At 35.4% G+C, this 15,676-nt stretch overlaps 1 protein-coding gene across 2 annotated transcripts in view; it reads left to right on the top strand.

Moving 5' to 3' along the window:
* LOC113511522 (uncharacterized) overlaps positions 1–15,676 on the top strand; it is a 57,788-nt gene that overhangs the window by 27,766 nt on the left and 14,346 nt on the right. Inside the window, exons 1-6 of one of the 2 annotated variants that reach the window (XM_052896945.1) lie at positions 3,745–3,835; positions 6,018–6,226; positions 7,043–7,215; positions 8,275–8,372; positions 10,069–10,143; positions 11,676–11,838. In XM_052896945.1, coding sequence (XP_052752905.1) covers positions 3,808–3,835; positions 6,018–6,226; positions 7,043–7,215; positions 8,275–8,372; positions 10,069–10,143; positions 11,676–11,838 — 746 coding nt within the window. In that variant the 5' untranslated portion in view covers positions 3,745–3,807. Of the gene's footprint in view, positions 1–3,744; positions 3,836–6,017; positions 6,227–7,042; positions 7,216–8,274; positions 8,373–10,068; positions 10,144–11,675; positions 11,839–15,676 lie in introns of those variants that run through there. The other variant, XM_052896946.1, reaches the window with a different exon arrangement.

The raw sequence follows: 15,676 nt of genomic DNA, 5'->3' as shown, positions 1-15,676 counted from the left end.
TCGTCAATGATACACGTAATTCAATAACAAACATACAAATACCCTTACAAACTTTTAGCTGGATTAGACAGAAGATGCAAGTGAGTGTTGGTAGGTAAAGAAGACGATGTTTGTATGTACGTAGATTTTTTCAACGGGTGGTAATAGAATGATAATTCCACCTGTCCGAGTACCAGTGAGAGATAATAGGTGAGATTTTTTTTAATGGGTGAAAATGGATTGGTAACCCCGCCCGCGCTATCGGTATACATCAACGAGGCACCAGTGGAAGAATGAATGCAGGTTAGTTGGCCCACCATGATGAATTCGACAAGAATTAAACATGATGGTTTCCAGGGGGAACCACGTGGAGGTTAACCTGAGAGGGTATATTGCTAGTAATGAGGCTATTAGACCCCATTACTAACAATCCCTTTCCCCCCGATAGGTGAGATTGAAAAGGCAGACTAGATAGCTTATCGTGATGAGTTAAATAGGAATTGTGCACGGTGGTGGTCAGGTTGACCTCCATGTGGTCTCCCCTGGAAACCATCTTGCTGAATTCCAGGTGTATTCATCGCGATGGGCTATCTGACTTGCCTTTTTATTCTGACCTATTACCTCTCACTGGTGCCCCACCAGCGTATACCGTTAGCACAGGCGGGGTTACCATTCTATTATCATCCATTAAAAAAAATACAATTCTATTTGTTCGTTAACTCGTTACTGTTCCACAAGTACCGGGCTCTATATTTATCTCGCGATACGAGCCAAATCCAATGTGTCAGTGGATAAAATGTACAACTGTCCCACCCCCACGCTAATCCCACTACCCACGGTGGAAGTGTCTGGTCGTCCACTGAAAGGTTTATTTATTTATTGAATGCACATGACAAGTTTGCAATAAAAACTTGTTAGACTTGTACTATATACATGAATGTTACATATGGCAGGGGTGATCGACTTGACAAAACTCAAGATCTATTGTTTACTGACGAAACGCAGAGCAATCTACCGATTATATACTCCTTGAAATCACAAATGAAACAACATAGTTTAATACACAATTATGTAGTATTGTAGTATTCTTTATTATACTATTCTTAGTAACTACTTTTTTTTTTATTGGTTAATAATGCAGTGGTAACCCCGCCTGCGCTAATGGGATACGCTGGCGGGACACCAGTGAAGGATGATCGATGAGGATGAAAACAGGCCAGTTAGCCCATCATGATGAATTCATCAGGAATTAATCGTAATAGTTTCCAGGGGGAACCGCGAGGAGGTCGACCTGGTTGGATATATTGCTAGCAATGGGATTCTTATTCTCCATTACTAACAATCCCTTTTCCCTCCAGTAACTACTTATTTATATTAGTGTGAGCATTGCGTCTGAGCATCTTTCGTTCGATTAGTAAAACATTATATTGTTTGCCTTGCCACGATCGACTGGACTAATAGTCGCGATCGACCGGTTGGCTATCCCTGCCCTACTTTTTCCTTTCGGGTTCTCGATATTAACTGGAAGGAATCCCTTCAAGGAAAAGTCCGCCTGTGTACTTTGTAATTTTTTTAATGTCAGATTTATTTTTAAAACTTATATTTATTTTTTATTAGTTATCTTTATACATAGATATAATAAGGGCAATCTTATAGGACTTTACAAAATAATTATGTCCTATACATTCTTTGTAGGTGTGTGCATTATCTAAATTCTGTGATACTGCAATAAATAGGTATCTATTAATTCGACATTTTATAAAACTGGCACCACACTATAGTTGTACACTAAACGGTCGAAATTTTACACACTAAACGGTCGAAATTTTACATGTACACGAACCAAACAGATAACATTGTATTTCCGTCATACAATTAGTTTGAAACGTCCAAACGCAATGTTCGCATCGCAATTACTTAATAGCAATTAATCTTCAACGAACATCAGTGCATTGCACATGCTATTCATATGCACATTTGCATACACTCGCATGCATGATGTTTGCATGTAGTCAAGTTGAATAATAAGTCTCGTATTGTCTAATTACGGATATTATGTAGCTTACGCTTGATAAATGGTATGCGGAATTGAGTTAGAGATGGCGCCTAGTTATATCTGAACATTTAATGTTTATTAATTAGTGCCTAACAAAGAGATGTGATTTGTTTATCTATCTCTGTATTGTCTCTCTTATACCTCACTCCAGACTAAAGGGGAGAAAGAGATTGTTAGTAATGGGTCTAACTGCCCCATTGCTTGCAATACACCCTATCTGGCCAACCTCCAGGTAGTTCCCCCTGAAAACCATCGTGGTTAATTCTAGTGCATTTCGTCACAATGGGTTAACTGACCTGCTTTCATCGTCACCTATCATCATCATAAAATCTACAGTTGATTGTGTAACGGAATGTTTAAATTACTAAATATTTTTTTAGTCTGGTATCACCTTAGATTATATAGATAGAGAGAGCATCGAGCCTCAGAAACGGGTCAACTTTTTGTCAGCTACTTGTTAAATTAGCCGATACTTTTTTTTTATTAATATTCTATATGCTTATGCATAAAATGTATCTTGATGTATTATTTAATAAATAAAATGAGTAACTACGCATTAAAAAGATGCAGAATTTATAAGACAAAAAAAAATATAGAAGTCATAAAGGTCATATTTATCACGCAAAATTATATGAAAAAGTTGACGCGCTTTTCTCAAAGCATTTATATGGAGACACTATCTAAATAATCTAAAGGTAACACAGTATAATTGAGATCGTTGCAGCTTTTAAGGAAATGTTAGATCAATGAAACTGGTATTTTTTTCCATTGAAACATGGGTCGTAACATATTTCCGGATGTATGTCATAAAACTGAGTGTTTTATGGCATGTTTATTTAGTTAAATGCCTTGCCAGAACTATCGGAAAGTGCTTGAAAAAATTATGCCGAATTTTTTTTTAAATTGGTGATGATCGAATGGTAACTCCGCCTGCGCTAACGGTATACACTGACGGGGCACCAGTGAGGGATGATAGATGAGGATGAAAAAACAGGTCAGTTAGCCCATCGTGATGAATACCCTTGGAATTCAGCACGATAGTTTCCAGGAGGACTACGTGGAGGTCGACCTTGTTGGGTGTATTGCTAGCAATCTTAGTTTCCATTATTAACACCCCCCCCCTTCCTATGCAGAAATTTAAATATAACTAGAATGATATGCATTATAATACTGCTATATTTGTGTAACGTTTTCTTGTAATTGTTTGTATTTATCTATTGCTAATCAACATACATTTGGTTAGCAATGGGATTCTATTGTTGTCTTTTGCAGGAAACACTAAAAAGTATCTATCTATTACTAATCAACATACATTTGGTATTGAAGTTTTCATGACGCGACGTATATATATATTTTTTAATGTATGCCCACGCATGTTTATTGTTTTCTTTTTAAATATGTAATGTCATTAGAGATGACCTTAATCCCACAGACAGCTAGTCTATGACACAGATCACGTGGACGTTCAAGGGCAATGTGTGTACAACACTGTTCCCGCGCTTTCTTCAAAAAATGAATATCATCTTACGTCACGTTACGTCAGTAGACGCCCACTTTTATTTTCATCATACATATTTAAAATACAATATTATATGACTTACGTATCAGTCATTGTCCAAAATTGCTGACTTACTACCCCCAATGATTCAATAGGTAGTCATTCTCGGCTATAAAACGTTGAACGCGTCGGTCATAAAATCATTCAGTCGAAGAAATTGAAGAGGGTGACATCGTAAAAATTTTATTAAAAAAAAAATAGTAAATTTTTGAAAATGCTGGCAACACTTCCTTTTTTACATGGTAGGTGATAATAATTATTATTATTAAGTAATATAAAAAAAGATATTGTGTTCTGTTTTAGAAAGTTAACAAAATAGTAATTATTCTTAGTAAAATGGATAATTTTCGCTCATTATATATACAGACGTGCATAGAGATCGACGTCTCAAGTGTCTATCTGTGTATAATATACAAGTGTGTAGTTACTAAATATCTTAATATTACTAAAACTAGTGTTGGCTATCAACAACAAACATATGCCTACTCCCCCACTATACAATTTCAAAAGAATTACTTATATCAATTTTCTAAACTCATGCTTCAAACTTCAAACGCATGCTCGTTTGCCCCCTGTTTTGTAAAAAAAAAATATGGATATTGATTTCGGAAAGAAGGTCGTCAAGGAAAATTACAATGGTATAACTGAAAGTAACAAAAGTTTGTCTAGTAAAGTTAATATTAAATTGTAATTTATCTGTCTTTAAACCGGGGCAGGTTGCTAGTTTATAATACAATATTATTACGAGTGTACCCTAATGGGAGACAGGCGTGACAGATATGTATATGTATGTATGTATGAATTTTTTTTACATGCCAATATTTTTTATGTCACCATGAAACTTGACTTGAATATTTACTTCCCGCCAGTACGAGTATAATAATCACACGCAAGATTTTCACGCTTCACAACCCAACGGGGTTTGTTCAATGCTTTCTACGTTTTTACGACAGTTATTAAACGTGTTATTATTTATAAATTTAATTGCCTAATCAGCTTTATGTTAGCCGATAATCTCTTTAATTAAGCCATTATTGTATACAGATATGTATGTATTTTGATTTTAATTGTATGAGTTACTTATATATGTCAACTTATTTATTATTTTTTAATAGAAACATCTATAGTGTTTCCTTCTATTATTGTACGCATACTGCCCGCTAGTAATTAATGCTCCTTTCCACTCAGGGTTTGCTGGAAAAGAACTCTTACAGAGTTAAGCTCGCCTGTTGTACATCTTTATTTTATATATATTGTATGTTATAATTTTTTGTGTACAATAAAGAATAAATAAATAAATAAAAAATATACATTGTTTTTTTAAATACACAATCGGAATTTAACGTGTTGTAAAAATCTTTACAGGTTTATCTGGTACCTATATCTGCTTCTTTATTGTCGACGTTCAGTGTCGATTGTGTATTTAAAATATGTGTAAACAACGCAAAATTTAAAATTAACTAATGTACAATATATCTGAAATTATGTATAGTTTTACGAAAAAAAAAACATCAAGTTAAAATTAATATTAAAAGTATTTTAATAATAATCTATACTTATAATAAATCTGTAGAGAGATCAATTCTGTACATGAAATATATTTCCAAAATAACTATCAGCGGGTGATTAGTGATCGATACTGATGCCAAAAATGTAATCAGTAAAATTTTATGTATGTTCGTTATAGAAACAAAAACTACTCGACGAATTTTAACGAAACTTGGTACAGTCATTCTTCATACTCCTGGGCAGGTTATAGTATACTTTTCATCACGCTGCGATCAACAGGAGACGGATCAATGACTGTAATGGTGAAGAATGTCAGGTTCTCCCATAATATATACGTCAATTATATTTTTTATTCTAAAAAATGTAATTGGAGAGCTGAACTGTTTCTTTCTTTAGTGAACACTACAGAATTTACGAAATAAAGCTAATAAAATAAGAGTATACCGATGGCCCAATCCCCCGTTTTCATTCCATTATCTTCCGTTAAAAAAATGGTTTACAGTGGAATGGACCGGGTACAAGCCCGTACCATATAATAAGATATATTTTATAATTATCAATATGAAATTGTTACGAGAAACACTGAATGGATATTGGGAAGCATTATTAGAGACTGGTTAAGTTCCATTGCTAGCAATACAACCTCCCCCTCAGGTCGACTTCCAGTTTTTCAAAAACATCACGGTTCATTCCTAATGAGTTAATCACAATGGGCGGTCTTCATCTTCACCTATCATCCCTCACTGGTACCACGTCAATATATACCGATAACACAGGCAGGCTTATCATTCTATTTTCATCACATTGAAAAAAAAAACACGAGTGGCAACGGAAGTATCTATACAGATCTATCTTTTGTATAAAGTCTCCTGGTAAAATGGGCTCATAAATGATCATGACGAATTTTTTTTTCAGAGCACAAATCAATGGCGATGGCAACAGCGACTGCCACGATGGAGGCGTCACAGAGCCTCATCCAGACCGAGTCCAGGGTGCAGAGGAGTTACCAGGAGGTACAGGTCACGGAACAGAGGCAGGTGACGGAGCAGAGACAGGTGTCTGAACGGTCACTGAAGAAGAAGAGTAAGAGTAGGAGGCACAAGGACGAAGGAACCATATCTGTGGTCAGTATCTGGATAACTGTTTGAAGGTAATAAGTAATAAGCATGGGTTATATGGATACCGATCCGATATATTGGGGGAGAAAGGGATTGTTAGTAACGGAGCCTGAGAATCCCATTGCAACCAGGTCGACCTCCTCGCGGTTTTCCCTGGAAACTATCATGGTTAAGTCCTGATGAATTCATCATGATGGGCTAACTGGCCTGTTTTCATTCTCATCTATCACCCTTCACTGATGCTCCGCCAGCGTATCCCGTTAGCGCAGGCCGGGGTTACCATATCATTTTCACCCATCAAAAAAAAAAAAAGATCCGATATATTGGGTTCTTCTGAACACTGATGGCGGAAAAAAGGTCATCACCCATATGATATTGACCATATCGGTCCGAGATCTATTTTCAAATATAATAAAAGTGTGTTATCCATAATTATTTCTTTTCTCAATGTCCTCTACTCAAAGGTTGTCTGGAAGAGATTGCTTAGCCATAAGGCCGCCTTTTGTATCATTTCTCATTACAGTTAAATGTATTTACTGTAATGAGAAATGATAAATAAATGGTGCAATAAAGTGCAATAAAGTAAATAAATAAATATTTTTTGGATAACAGACTTTTACCATATTCGTTATTGGACCAGTATATATATATGGTAGGCGCCTGGTCTGGTTAAAAATGTCAAATTTTTTACATTTTACTCGTTCCCCTACATATTATGACGTTAATGATTCTTTTTTAGCTGTTAAGATTTTTTCCATTTTGTAATGTTGTAGAAATTGTATTTGTTTTTTCTTACTAAAAATGTTTTATTATATCTTGCAGTCTAAAAGCTCCGAAAAACTATACAAGAAGATGAAAGCGGCGGCGGACGGGGAATCGAACCCGCAGTGCGAGAAATGCGCGCGGCCCGTCTACGCCATGGAACGAATTAAAGCGGAGAGACGCGTATGGCACAAGGAGTGCTTCAGATGCGTGCAGTGCAATAAACAACTCACGTAAGTAGATGTCAAATATAACTCTTTTGGGGGCTACAATTTGCTCCATATTGTTAGGAGACTAGGGGGAAATATTCTTAGGGACTAGAGGGAAATTATTCTTTATTGTACACAAATAAAATGTTAGGAACAATTAATTTTAAACATACTGTACAAAGGCGAGCTTATCTCTAATAAGACACTTCTTCCAGGAAACCAATATTGTTAAGGAACTACGGGGAAATGTTGTTAGGGGATTAGGAAGAAGGATTGTTAGGGGACTAGGGGAAGGATTGTTAGAGGACAAGAGGGAAATATTGTTAGGGGACTAGGGGGAAGGATTGTTAGGAAATGACGGGAAAATGATTTTTCAATGGAGAGAAAATGGAATTGTAAACCCGACCGTGCTATCGGTATACGCTGGTAGAGTACCAGTAAGGGATGATAGGTGAGAAAATGTCGGGTCTGTTGGTTTATTGCTCATGGTGAATTAACTAGAAATTAATCACGATAATTTTTAAAGGAAACCACATGAACGTCGACCAGTTAGGATGTATTGCTAGCAATGGGGCTATTAGACATTCCGTTATCAATACTAACAAGCCCTTTCTCTCTGGGGAAGGACTGTTTGGGCACTATGGGGAATGATTGTTAGGAAACAAGGGGAAGGATAGTTTTTTTTTCAATGGGTAAAAATGGTATGCTTACCCCGCCTGCGCTAACGGTATATGCTGGCGGAGCACTAGTGAAGGATGATAGATGAGAATGAAACAGGCCAGTTAGCCCATCATGATGAATTCATCAGGAATTAACCATGATAGTTTCCAGGGGAACCGCGAGGAGGTGACCTGGTTGGGTATATTGCTAGCAATGGGATTTTCAGTCTCCATTACTAACAATCCCTTTCCCCCGGGGAAGGATAATTAGACTACTAGTTACGTATATAAGTGGATTCATTATTAGCAATAAATCCTGAATCGCTTTCCATATCTTTTGTCTTGCTTATCTTTGCTCTTTTTAATCTATTTTTATTTGAAGCATTCCTGGTTTTTAAAATTAAATATTTAAATTTATTTTCAGAGTGGAAACATATCAGAGTGACCATACAACGTTGTACTGTAAACCGCACTTCAAACAACTGTTCGAGCCCAAACCAGTGGATGAGGATGATACGGATGGTAAGATTGATGTCGTACCGTCCCATTTATTTATTTTGATTTTTTTTATTACAAAGGTGGCAAACAAGCATACAGCCAGCCTGATGATAAACGGTCACTATAGGTTATGGACGCCTGCAATACTAAGGGTGTCATGCGCGTTGCCAACCCTGAAAAAAAACTTAATATAGGATATATAAAGGTTTTTGGAAGAACCTCTTACTAGGAAAAACCAAAGCAGGGAGCTCATTCTACAGCTTGAGCGTTCGCGCGGGAAATCTCCTTTGTAACCGCACTGTACGTGACCATTCAAGCGTGTGATGAATGCCCTGTCGATGACGTGCAGTGTGATGATAAAAGGTGGCGGCTAATCATTTCTTCGTTTATTACTATCATTACCATAAATTTTGCCGTCCATCAAGATAATATATAGGGTCGTAAAGAGTTACAAGCTATTTCTCTGCTCAATTCTCTGATTACTCAGCAACCAGATATTGACATATTTCATGACAAAATAGATATATTTTTAAAATGTTGTACAAAATTTGTAAGTTTGTAAAATAAACCTATGGCTCACTACACGTTTTGGGAAACTGTAAGTGTGGTGAGTAATTTTCAAATAAATACATAACAAGCCATAAATTAGTGACAGTATCCATGTAGCTCTGAACAATCTAACACAAAAATAACATACAAATTAAAAAAATATATATTTATTTTTACCTCTCATACTAGATCGATTACAGCACCTTTAGGCATGTACGAAATTAAAAATTATTTGGAGATTTCGAATTTGCTCCTCGGCAAAAGTTGTTTAGTTTTATGAGTACTTTCTTTTTTTTGCTGGTTTTCGGTGCGGTGGTGAGAAAGCGCTACCAAATACGCGGGAAATGAATATCGGACCAGTGTTGCCAAGTTAATAAAACTAAAATTTCTAAACGATAAAAAAGTGCTAAAAAGCTTCAATCCACACATCCCATTGAATGGTTAAATGCGCATAACTTAGCAATCTTAAATCCCCTGACTACGTATCTAACAAACACCGCAGTGTTTACATTTGTAAATGACTACTTAGACGATTACTTGTTAATAGTGAAAATTTGTCGTATTATTTAGCATAATTGCTTTCTAATCGCTAGATGACTTAAGTGTATAAGTACAATATGAAAAATAGCGCCATCAGGCACTATTTTTCAGAGATAAATTGCAATGCATAGATCTAAAGACATCACGCCGGCATACACAGACCATCAGTGTATGCCGGCTGAAAACCCAGTGACCCGGAGGTCGTCGCCTCCGGAGTAGAAGCCGGGGTAATGGGGTACGCCCCGAGGCCCCTACCTCACCCGCCCACACATCATCCGGCGGGCATAAGAATACCGTGTTGTTGTTGTTGTTGTTGCATAGATCTAGTTCGTAATAATAATTTTAGTACCTAAATCGTTCTGCAGAGGCAGCACCAACGTTCGTTACCTAATAATTTTTAACGAAGATTAGTATTAAATATTGACCAATTTTAAACTGTTGCAAACTATTTGTGAGATATATAATCAAGGAATGTATTATATGCGATTGTACATTAAATTAAAAAAGTAACATACGAAATATAGTGTAATTAGTAGCTATTTTTATTAACTAAAAAACCAAATAAGTAAAGTTTAATGATCGAACTATCGTCAGCTGTCTAATAATGCTTTTTTTTTCATTTCCCCAACAGCAGCCCTTCCGAAGAAGCACCAAATGATTATCTGTGAAAGTAATCCCGTCGAGCTGCCGCCAGATGTCGTTAGAGGTACGTACGAGTATGCATAATTATGTTAGTAATTAATCTCCATTAGTGATACTGCGCAATTAGTATCATAATATCGTTTAATAAATTGAACTCAGTAAAGGCTATTACTATTTTTATTTTTGTTTTTAATTTAGTACAATATAAATTGCTGTAATGGCGACCGTCACGTTTGAACTACTTACGATGTGGTAGTGGGTAATATATACTAATCTATTATAATATATATATATATTTTAATATCTATATATTTTAATTATAATATCGAAATACTGGTCTAATAACGAATATGTTAAAAGTAACAAATAACAGACTTTTCGAAAATAGATATCAAACTGATATGGGCGATATTGAAATGGGTACCTTAAATACCTTTTCTCCGCCATTCATGACTAGAGGAACTTGATATATAGATAAAATCTTTTGTCTATAATATTATACTATTGAATTAAAACAATAGATTTTCATTATTATATAAAAATTAGCTTCTACCCACTACCTCATTAACATTGCTTTATCTGGCCGCGAAACACGACAAATATGGATTTTCATACAACTTTTGCCGGCCGCTGCCCGCGTGTATCTAGCCAGTACGGCAATTTTGATTTATCTCGAAGATGCTGGTAAGCAGTTTGAGAAATAGTACATATGGTCACTTTGACACGTGCTATAAAAATAATTGATAAATTAATTTGTCTATAATACTATTGAAATAAAAAAATAGGTTTTCATTATTATATAACGAACAATAATAATTTTCTACGCGCCATAATGTTTCTTTGTTTTTTTTTTTCAATAAACAGCTTTCTATTCCAAGCCTCATTAACATTTAAATAAAACCTTGTATTTTACCTCCTGGTAGCCATGCAAAACATTTTTAAATTACGACAGAAGTATGGATTTATCATAAAACACGACAGATATGGATTTTCATACAACTTTTGCCGGCCGCTGCCCGCATGTATCTGGCCAGTACGGCAATTTTGATTTATCTCGAAGAAGATTGTCAAAATAATGCTCACATTTCCAAGCATGTTTGAGAAAATAATATAAAATAACATTCCTTTTTTACAAATACTTATAAAACATTAGATGGCGGCTTAAAGTATGTTTGTATGTGTAGTATGGATGCGAGATATATCTGAATGTATTGGTGTGTGCACTATATGTTAGGATTAAATTTTTTTTTTCATACAACTTAGAATGGCAAACAAGCTGACGGTCCACCTGATGAAAAGTGTTAACCGTGGTGGTAAAGTGGTAACCTATAGACATGAGCAGTACCATGGACATAACAGAGTATACTGTTTCGCCCATGATACCCCCATGCGTTACCATTCCGGAGGACTCAGGTGTTATTCCTCTGTACCCTGTCAATTCACTGCCATATCCCATCCTTCAAACCGAAACACAGCCATGCAAACACAACTGCTTCACACTAGAAACACGAATGGGAAATTATACTCCTTTATTTAACTTAATCAACAATATACCATAAATAGATAAACAATCTCACTGAGACATTTTGCCCACAGCATCAGACAAACCAGATCTGGGGTTAGAAGAGCTGTCGCAACTGGATGTCAAGTCGCGTTTTGAAGTATTTGAACGAAAAAGCAAAAGCACCGAGGAACCGCCGCCAGCGGAGCCCCGCGCGCCGCGGGAGAAGAGCTCGGCCCTGCTGTCCAAGTTAGCCAGGTGAGGCGTAGCAGTTACATCTTATTTACCAGGTATGAGGGATGATGGAATGATAACCCTACCTGCGCTATCAGTATACGCTGGCGGGGCACCAGTGAGTGTAAAAAGGTGAGGATAAAAAGACAGGTCAGGCAGAAGAAGGCACCTGGAATTCAGCACCATGCTTTCCAAGTGGGACCACGTGGAGGTCGACCTGGTTGGGCATATAGCTAGCAATGGAGTCCTTAGTCTTCATTATTACCAATCCCTTCCCCCAGGTATGAGGGTATTTTTTTAATGGGTGTTAATAAAATGACAACCCCGTCTGTGCTAACGGTATAGGCTGGCGGAGCACCAGTGAGGGATGATAGGTGACGATGATGGGAGGAAAGGGATTGTTAGTAATGGGGGTCAAATAACCCCATTACTAGCAATATACCCTGTCAAGTCGACCTTCACGTGGTTCCCCCTGGAAACCATTGTGGCTAATTATAGTTGAATTTGTCAGGATGAGCTAACTGACCTGTTATCATACCATTTTCACCTATCAAAAATTAGAAACAGTCTTGATTAACTCATCGAATACAATGGTCATTGTCACCTATCATCCATCGATGTCGCCAGCGTATCAGAGATACCATTCCATTCTTATCTTTAAAAAAAATATCGGTACCACCAGCGGAGAATTGTTAGTAATGGGGACTTTAATATATATATTCTTTATTGCACAAAAACATACAGTAACGACAATAAGTTAATAACAATGTTAGCAAAGGCGAACTTATCGCTAAAAGAGATTTCTTCCAGTCAACCTAACGCAGTGGCATAGGAAGTAGTGAGTGGGCAGTAGTAGTGCAAGACAGAAATTTAAATAAATATTTACATAAATTATAAATAATTATATATATACACACATGCATTCACATATATACATACATACACATACACATATATATACATATACACATACACATACATATACACACATACATACACACGTTAAATACAACATATAAATATCAAATACAAGAGAACACAATGATGACAGTCTTCTAATCATTTTTATATTTAAATTAAATTGGAAAGATAAAATGATTTTAATCTTTTTTTGAAGGAACTGCTAGACGGGCTATTCTGAATATTCACGGGAAGTTTATTCCACAGCTGTACAGCACGATATGCAAATGAGTTACCCATAAAATGGGTTTTACAGTTGGGAAGCTTCAGTATAGACAAAGACGTCTAGGTCTGGAAGGAGGAGGTAATAATTGGAACCGGGATTTGGGATTATTAAGGATATTATATAGGACCGCTAGGACATGTGTCTCATGACGATGTCTAATTGGGAGCCACTTTAAACGAGTGCGGTATTCCGAGACATGATCATATTTTCGTAAGCTGAAAATAAACCTATATATATATAGCTGAAAATAAATATATCGCTAAATTTTGCAACCGCTCAAGCTTATTTAGCAGCTCCTCGGTCACATCTAAGAAACAGACATCGGCATAATCCAGAATGGGAAGAAGAATAGATTGTGCAAGCATAATTTTGGTAATGAAAGGGAGAAAGTATTGGAGACGTTTGAGAGAGTGATATGAAAAGTACATCCGTCTACTAATGTCATTAATATGAGAGGTCCACGACAATGTACTATCCATAATAAGTCCTAAGTTTTTCACTTTATCAGTATAAGATATCTTAGTACCCTCGTATACTCGTTTAATCCCCATTGCCAGTAGCATAGAGACTGCGTAGATATCGAATGGACAGGGTATACCTATTGATTTTATTAACTAACTACCGGTTTAACTTACGTGTAATTAAATCGAGAAAACTCAACTAGTTTTAGAATCTATAGATGATCCTTAATTATGAGCGGATGTGACGCCAGCGCGAACTTTTTCGATCTAAGTTACACGTAAGTTAAACCGGTAGTTGTTACATAAAAATATAATGTGTGCTTACGAAAGTTTTAACAATGAATCAAATACATTGTACATACATACATATATATATATATATATATCTATGTAATAAACGAATTAAAATTGGCAACAATTTTCTATTTAAAATAAAACTAGACAATAAATTCTAGTCTTTACTCGTTTTAAAATAGTCATTTAACGAAATCGTGTTCCGTCTTTTCTCTGTTTCATATTGATCGTGTACAGAAATCTAATATGTCAGAGACGAGATGTTCGAACATGTGGTATAGTTTGATCGCATAATTTTGATATGTTTTCTAGAATAAAATATGTGTTTAACAAACACAGTATTGTTGGAGAAATAAAAAAAAATTTGGTTATTTTATTTCCAAAATAAAAAAAATATATTGATGTAAAGCTTACAAAATGTAGGATTAATTTTTATATTGATGTTTCTGTATAGTTACATATAAATATAAACACACAGATGAAATTAGTAAAAAAAAAAGCAGCAAAAAAAAAAGAAAGAAAATTGTATTTTAATGAATAAACTTTAATGATAGATAATTTATTATATTCTTAAACTATAATATTTTATTAAAAGAGATAAAAGAATGAAAATAAAAAATAAATAATATATAAACTAACAATCTCCTTTTTTTCCCTTCCTTCATTGTGCCACAAAAATGGTCACAACTCAGAGATATGCCCTACAAGAGCAAAACACTGATATTTATACATATATATAATATTTTATACAATAATAAACTATTTATTGTGCACAAAAGAGATGTAGTATTTATACAGAATGTGCATATACAAAAGGCGACCTTATCGCTAAAAGCAATCTCTTACAGACAAGCCTGGCTTTATGATTATTTATAATCTCATTGTCACTAGAAAGATAAGATGCACATAAAATTAATCTATCCAAGGATTCAATTGGTCAAAAATCGACTCAAAATTGGCGACGTGATTGCGTAGTCTAGCTAAAAAAATACAAACCCATTGTGAAATTTCTTGTGAAAAACTATAATTTTTAACTCAAGTTAATAAAGGCGAACATGTGTAGTATATTTTTTTTTTAATGAAAACGACTTGAGAGCCATCTCTTTTTATAAAGTCAAAAAGTAAATTAAAGTATCAAAACGCGTGAGTCGCCGTACACGTAACCGTTTGCGTCACGGGCAGCGTTGATTTCAAATATTCTATTTTTGTGACGCCTGAGAAGTATCCCACCCCGTACCATGATACTCGGCACTTAATAAACAATATTGCTTAACGTTCATACATCGCTTGTGACAATAATCCTATTTGGAACGAACGTCTTTTTTTTTCATTATTTTTTCTTATTTCTTTTCCCGCGTAAATTAAGGACCTTTATAATGAATGAATGAAAACTCCTTATTTTTCCCTACGATTGTATTATCCATCTTTATTGTTGCTTGTTTATCAATTGCGTGGGTAGATTTACATTTAAACTTGTACAAAATATAAATGAATTGCATTGTCATCCATTCGCAAAACAGGTTTACAAGTGACCCAGCGCGACCACAATAACCACGAACACAAACAATGAATGAAAACTCTTTATTTTCCCCTACGATTATATTATCCTTCTTTATTATTGCTTGTTTATCGTGTACAATAGTACTTTTGGTATCAAAAAAGTGAATTTAGGTAGTTATTTTCAATTTTGAATGTACATTAGGTAGGGTTGGGGAATATTAATAATACGGACTATCAGTCCCATTGCTAGTAATATACCCTGTCAGGTCGACCTCCACGTGGTACCCCCTGGTATCCATCGTGAACTGAATTCTAGTTGTAAAAAGGTGCGTGAACAAAATGACAGTCGGAGAATAATGGTTAACATAGAAGAGTATGGAACATCTGGTAGTAATAGCGGTGATCAATCTTCGAGTGTTGA

Source organism: Galleria mellonella, unplaced genomic scaffold (genome assembly GCF_026898425.1).
Source record: "Galleria mellonella isolate WM207_F2 unplaced genomic scaffold, CSIRO_AGI_GalMel_v1 utg352, whole genome shotgun sequence".
Classification (NCBI taxonomy): domain Eukaryota; kingdom Metazoa; phylum Arthropoda; class Insecta; order Lepidoptera; family Pyralidae; genus Galleria; species Galleria mellonella.
The sequence above is the reverse complement of the archived record's forward strand: the minus strand, read 5'-3'. Positions and strand labels throughout refer to the sequence as shown.